Source organism: Haliaeetus albicilla, chromosome 2 (assembly GCF_947461875.1).
Source record: "Haliaeetus albicilla chromosome 2, bHalAlb1.1, whole genome shotgun sequence".
NCBI lineage: Eukaryota > Metazoa > Chordata > Aves > Accipitriformes > Accipitridae > Haliaeetus > Haliaeetus albicilla.
In genome coordinates, this window is record NC_091484.1 from 42,255,248 (window position 1) to 42,262,168 (window position 6,921).

The 6,921-nt window shown below is 56.0% G+C and overlaps 1 protein-coding gene across 1 annotated transcript; it reads left to right on the forward strand.

Moving 5' to 3' along the window:
- Positions 1-916: 916 nt before the first annotated feature.
- On the forward strand, positions 917-6,246 carry TRIL (TLR4 interactor with leucine rich repeats). Its single transcript, XM_069772547.1, has one exon. The coding sequence runs from the start codon at positions 932-934 to the stop codon at positions 3,941-3,943; it is 3,012 nt and encodes a 1,003-aa protein (XP_069628648.1). The 5' UTR covers positions 917-931; the 3' UTR covers positions 3,944-6,246.
- Positions 6,247-6,921: the final 675 nt, after the last annotated feature.

The window sequence follows — 6,921 nt, forward strand, 5'->3', positions numbered from 1 at the left end:
CACCTCCATGCACAACACTGTGCTTCATGCTCTAGAGCAGGTTTAGAGCACACTTCATTATGTCCACTGCTAAAAAGCAGAACCAAATCAGAGTTACCTCAAAGTAACACCTCTCCATGAAAGCAGACAACAGGGACTCCGCACAAACTACCATACCATACTACCTGCTCATGTTGACATTGCCACTAAAAACAAAGCTTCCTCGAAAGCTATCTAAATTCTGCCTTCTAGTAAGAGAAAGGGGCATGGCATGGCTTGTACACTGCTTTAGTCCAGAAGTGTATGCAAAGTGTATTCAGTTGGATACAATTTCACCTAATGACACACTTTCCAATGCATTTATTAAATTTGCAACTTGATATTTTGGGCATTATCTTCCTTCTCTCGTCATCCTTGACAGCCCCACGTAGCCTTCATATCTAGGCATTTCTTCCTGCCCTTAGACACTTATTTACCCCCACTGGCAATATTTTAGGAAAACAAAAACTGCTAACAGGAAAGAAAGGCAAGTCATTGAATGGATGGGTACAGAGTCTGTTTTGTTTTCAGTATACTTTCCAACACGCTCCTTTCAGTCTGAAGTTGTGTGCTGCTGAGAGAGTAGGTTCTTCAAAATGGGATTTATTTTAAAGAGCATCTTAATCACCCTGACGAGAGCCAGAGCTATGTTCAACTGCATCTTCACGGGCAGCTTTGTCAGGAACCTAGCAGGCAGGATAGTGCGGAGAAAGAATGAAAATTCATCCTTTGACGTACGATAGGTGGCTTGGTCCTCCGATTGCCGTTTACTTAAAACAAAACAAAGTCCTTAATCTGTGGCAAACCGTAAGTATTGCTTTTGGCAGGTTTCTAAGCACAAGCAAAAAAAAAAAAAAAAAAGAAGGGGGGGCAGACGACAACTAGTTTATTTCTGTTCCCTTCCCCCTCCCCGATGCGCAGCTCTATCTGCAGCCCATGTGGCTGGGAGGCAGCCACAGCCGGTTCCAATTCCTACTTTCCCACTTTGCGCCCCTGCTCGCTGCCGGGGCTGAGCCGAGCCAGGACCGGTCGCGGGCTTCCTCCCCCCCCCGCCCCCCCGCCGCGCCGTCCTCCCTCTTCCCCGCTCCATCCGATCCTCCGGTCCCCCAGGGCACAGTGTGGGAAGTACGAATTTCCGCTGAGTTTTCTCGGCAAGTTTCGGAGCTCGTCTTTCTCCAGCAAGCCGCTCCGCCCGCCGCTCCCCCCCCCGCCCCGCTCCCCGCCCCGCCCGCCCCCTCCGCCCCCGGGAGAGCCGGCGGAGCAGCGGGCAGCCGCGCCGCTCCGCAGCCCGCCCGCCCCCCGCGGCAGCACCGGCCCCGCGCCCGCCGAACCTGCGGTCTGGTCTGCGGGCCGCGAGGGGCGGCAGAGCCCGGGCGGCGGCGGCGGCGGCAGCCTGCAGCCCTCCCGGCCGCTCCGCGCCCCCGGCCGGCTCGGGCGAGCCCATGGTGCCGGGCACCGCGACCCGCAGCCGCCGCCGCGCCCGCCTGCCCGGCGCGGAGCTCGGCCCGGCGCGCAGCTGAGGAGGGGGCCGATCAGCAGCCGCGGAGGAGGAGCGGGGGGGGATGCCGGAGAGACACAAAGCCGGCGGGGGAAGCAGCCCACGGCTCGTCCCGGGATGGGGGCGCCGCGCCGGGTCCTCCTGATGGTGCTGCCGCGGGTGCTCTGGGGCTCCATCCCCCTCTTCCTCATGCTGCTGCCCGCGACCGAGCCCATCTGCCCCGAGCCATGCGACTGCCAGCAGCATCAGCACCTCCTCTGCACCAACCGGGGCCTGCGCTCGGTGCCCAAGGCTGCCGAGCCCCAGGATATCCTCACCTACAGCCTCGGGGGCAACTTCATCGCCAACATCTCCGCCTTCGACTTCCACCGCCTGGCAGGGCTCCAGCGCCTGGACCTGCAGTACAACCGGATCCGCTCCCTGCATCCCAAGGCCTTTGAGCGCCTGGGTCGGCTGGAGGAGCTCTACCTGGGCAACAACCTGCTGCCGGCGCTGGCCCCCGGCACCCTCAGCGCCCTGGCCAAGCTGCGCATCCTCTACGTGAACGCCAACGAGATCGGCCGCCTCAGCGCCGCCTCCTTCTCTGGCCTCGGCAGCCTTGTCAAGCTGCGCCTGGACGGCAACGAGCTGGGCTCGCTGGGCGACTCCACTTTCTCAGGGCTGCCGAACTTACTCTACCTGCACCTGGAGTCCAACCGCATCCGCTGGCTGAGCCGCGGTGCCTTCACTGGCCTGGCTAAGCTGCGCTTCCTCGACCTCTCAGGGAACCAGCAGAGTTCCCTTCGCCACCCGGACATCTTCGGGCCGCTGCGCTCCCTCCACACCCTGCTGCTGGCCAGCAACAGCCTGCAGCAGCTGACGGGGGGGCTCTTCCAGCACCTGCCCAGCTTGGGGAAGCTCTCGCTCAGTGGCAACCGCCTGGCTCACCTGGCCCCGGATGCCTTCATGGGGCTGGGTTCGCTGAAGGAGCTGCGCCTGGAGGGGAACCTGCTGAGCCACCTGCCCGCTGCCCTGCTGGAGCCTCTGAGCAGCCTGGAGGCGCTGGATCTGAGCCGCAACGCGCTGACCGCCCTGCACCCTGCCACCTTCGGCCGCCTCAGCCGCTTGCGGGAGCTCAGCCTGCGAGACAACGCGCTGGCCACCCTCCCCGGCGAGCTCTTTGCCTCCAGTCCGGCCCTCTACCGCCTGGAGCTGGAGGGGAACGCCTGGAGCTGCGACTGCCGCCTCCGCGGCCTCAAGCGCTGGCTGGGGGCCTGGCACTCCCAGGGCCGCCTGCTCACCGTCTTCGTGCAGTGCCGCCTGCCACCCACCCTGGCCGGCAAGTACCTCGACTACCTGCAGGACGCCCAGCTGCCGCCGCCGCCACAGGGCGGCGCCTGCCACGACGGTGCCTCTCCCCCCTCCGCGTCCCCCCCGCCGGCGGCCGAGGAGCAGCGCCGGCCGCCGCCGGCCGCCGAGGGGCTCGGCGGCAACAGCAGCGGCGGCGCTGGGCTGCCCCGCGGGCCGCCGGGGCCGCCGCCGCCGCCGTCCGCCTCCACCGCCCGCCTGCTGGGGGCGCCCGCGGGCGCGGCGGCGGCGCCCAGCCCCACGCCGCCGCTGCCCGCCCGCCCGGCGGCCTCGGGGCCGGCGCCGCCCAGCGCGGCGTGGCCCCGGCGCGCCGGCAAGCCCCGCTCGGCGCCGGCCGCCGGCGTCCCGCCGCTGGTGTCCGACCCGTGCGACTTCAACAAGCTGTTCCTCTGCAACCTGTCGGTGGAGGCGGTGGGCTCCAGCTCGGTGACGGTGCGCTGGGCCGTGCGGCCGCACCGCAGCCCCCGCCTGCTGGGGCCGGCGCGGTTCCGCCTCCTCTTCGACCGCTTCGGGGCCGCCGTCAAGTTCCAGCGCTTCGTCTACCTGCCGGAGCGCGGGGAGCCGGCCGCCACCCTGCGGGAGCTCCGCCCGGACACCCCCTACCTCGTCTGCGTCGAGGGCGTCCTCGGCGGCCGCGTGTGCCCGGTGGCGCCGCGGGACCACTGCGCCGGGCTGGTCACCCTGCCCGAGGGCGGCGCGGCGGCGGCGGGCGGGCCCCGCGGCCCCGACCAGCAGCTCCTCGTCCTGGTGCTGCTGGCGGTGAACGCCCTGCTGCTCTTCGCGGCGCTGGCCGCCTGGGCCTCCCGCCTGCTGCGGAAGAAGGTGCTGGGGAGGCGGCGGCGGAAGGCGGCCCCCGTCCACGTCCGCCAGCTCTACTCCACCCGCCGGCCCCTCCGCTCCATGGGCACCGGCGTCTCTGCCGACTTCTCGGGCTTCCAGTCCCACCGGCCGCCCCGCGGCGCCGCCTGCGCCCTCAGCGAGGCCGACCTCATCGAGTTCCCCTGCGAGCGCTTCATAGACAGCGGCGGCGGCGGCAGCCGCCACGGCGACGACCACCTGCTGCAGCGCTTCGCCGACTGAGCCCGCCAAACTACAGCTCCCGGCAGGCCCCGCGGGGGAGGCGGGCGCCGCCCTGCGGCGAGGCCCGCTGGGAGCTGTAGTCAGCGCGGCGAGGGGAGGCGGCCGTTGGTCTGTGAGGGGCTGGCGCCGGCCCCGCCGGAGAGCTGTGGCGCGGTGGCTGCCTTCAGCCGCCCTTTGCTGCAGCCCGGGGCCGATGCCATCTGTGAGACGGGCTTGCTCGGTCACCTTTGCGAGGAGGTCACTGTTTTCTCAGAAATCGTCGCTAAGCCCGGCGAAAGGCCCGACTGTGGCGGGAACCGCTCCTTGCCATGAGGAGAGCAAAACGGCGGGAGCTACTGCGAGCAGCAGCTGGTGCCTCCCTTACGCGAACTCAGAGCCGTGAATTGAAGCGTGGTATCTTGCAGGTGGTTTTCTCGGACTGCAGCGGGGAACAACAGTTTGAGTGAGCGGCCCGGCCCCACGCGAGGACGCTTTGAACAGACTTTTCCAAGGCACCAGCCCTTCCTCGTCAAAATTTTGGACTGAGGGTTGTCTCTTAGTGTTACTGTTGAAATGAGTGCAACCTGCGAGTCGTCTAGAGGGCTGGAAATGTATGTTTTACGCTGGACAGTTTGAAGGCTGTGCCATTTTAAGTCAAACTGAATGTGAGGCGATTTAACGTGCGTGAGTGTGTTTCCATACTTTTTTGTAAACGGGAAACGGTGCAGCTGGTTAGTTTTGCAGGAACATATTGCTGACACCACTAGGAAAAAAACTAACAGAGTTTTGTAATATGTTTACAAATGAGCTATTTTTAAATTGGTTTGGAATAAATACTGCTTGGTACTTGTACACATTAACGTGTGCTGTAGTTGTCTGTGTCCGTGATGGTCAGTAGGTCACTGACCCTCACATAATCCATCTTCATTTCTAAATGGGTGGATGCAGAGGTGAACTGTTGATGGATAAATAATACTGGTGCCTTTCTTCAGAAACAATAATAGGTGAGAATATTTCAGGAATGTGAAACAGTCTATATCCTAACAGGCAATTCTCTCTTAGCCTTAGCCTACTAAAGTTAGAAGCTTTATGTACCTCACTGTGAAATAAAACATTTTGGTATATTAATCTAGATTCTGTCTTTTGTGTAGCTGAGTGAGTAATGCTAAAGTTAAACCCTTTTGCAGTAGTATATGATGTTTGAGTTGGTTTTGTTTGTTGTTGTTTTTTTTAAATTTGAATTTTGCTTTTGGTTTTAGAGCAATGCTAATCATTTTATGATCAGTTGCTCTCTACTTTCTCAGACTTTTACTTTCCTAAATATTTACAGAATGAGGTTCTGTTACTATGAAATATGGTGGTTTAGTTTACATTAATAATTCTCTCTGTGTGGTCTGGAAATGAGCTAATTAAAAAGGTCCAAACTGGGGTTACACTTTAAATGCAAATGTTTTAGATGGAGTTTGTTAAATTGTTGAGACCATTGATACTACTTCTGCTGCTTTGAATTTAATGTGCAACCTCAGATGAACTCTTGTGGAACTGAATGGCTTGAAGGAAGTGTTAGTGGACTATGGAGACATTCGTCTCAATATCATGCATTCAGTGCTGACCTGAGGTGTTCATGACTACAAGTTGTTTATTATCATAATTGCAAGTAAGCGATTTGGGTATTTTTTCTTTTTTTTTTTTCCCCCCCTTTTTTTTTCCTTCCTTCAGATGAACAAGTGTTTGCAAAAGACACCATAGTAACTGGTACCTTCAATTGGAGTTCAGTGATTGAATGGAGAGAAAAGACTTTATGTTCTGAAGGAATTTTGTTCAATCTCTAAATTCAAATGGGAGAAAAGGAGAGACTGTAGAGGTCATTTGCCTTAATCTTTGCCTTTTAAATGTAGAAAAAAAATCAAAGTCTTGATTCTTGAGTCAGTAGCAAAGAGTCCTTTGGGATTTCATTTTGACAGGCAGTAGTTTTCATGATTATCAGGGGCCAAACTTGATTGTCAGTGTATAGATTAAAATTCGTAACTCTTATAGACAATGATGAATGGAATTAAAACTGAAGGAATGCAGGATCAGGTTTTATTTTTTGTTAAGAATCTTACATTTCTGTTCTTTTGGACACCTGGGTGCTTTTGGCCACTTACGATTGACTGTGGAATACACCACTGTTTATTGTTAGAAATGCAGTGGGGATTATTGAGTAAAGCTGTGTATCACACTAACATTAGCTCTATCACTGGATATTCTTCCAATGGGAGATGCATAGATGCTGTACATGGTTATAATCAATTATGTCAATAAATCCATTTGCTGAAAGAAAATTGCTGTCTTAGATTGTATCTCATAATGCATCACTTCAATCATAGACTGGCTGTAACTTCTTCATATTACTAGCACTGCTGTTTCTTAGGACTGCAGAGGGTGCCTCATCATTCGATCTGTCATGTCTTTTCACCACATATTATGTTTTCTATTTTGGTTGTAATGTGTTTGGATAGTACAAACACTAAAATAATTAAAATGGTCAGTTCTGAAACAGGTAGACCACTGTCCCAAACAGGTAGACCACTGTCCCAAGGTAGACTAATAAGGTGCTGTGAACTAATGACCCTTTATAAGCTAAATAAGAAATAATGATTGTTTGGGATAATACAAATATTTTGTGCTCATTGGAAGTTACAATTCAGAGGTTTTTCAGCATTACCAGGCTAATGGTATCAATATATCATGTTGAGCATATGCATGTTGTTCTAATTAAGAATTCACTGATTCTTTTTGAATTTATACAAACTTCTGGAGAATTGCTAGAAAGAAATGGAAATGGCTCTTTGTTCCAGCCTAGGAGAAGGAGATACATAGATCTACACAACAACAACAAAAGATGGTTAACAGAATGAAGTTGGTGACTTCTTAAAAGTCACAAGTTCTGTAACTCTAGGAATACTTAGCCTTTGTGTGCAGCTGTTACTTGCAGCTTGTTTGCTGGGGCAGGGGGA

What these genes read in the sequence shown, in the direction of transcription:
- TRIL (XM_069772547.1), top strand. Translation starts at nt 932, where the DNA reads ATGCGCAGCTCTATCTGCAGCCCATGTGGCTGGGAGGCAGCCACAGCC.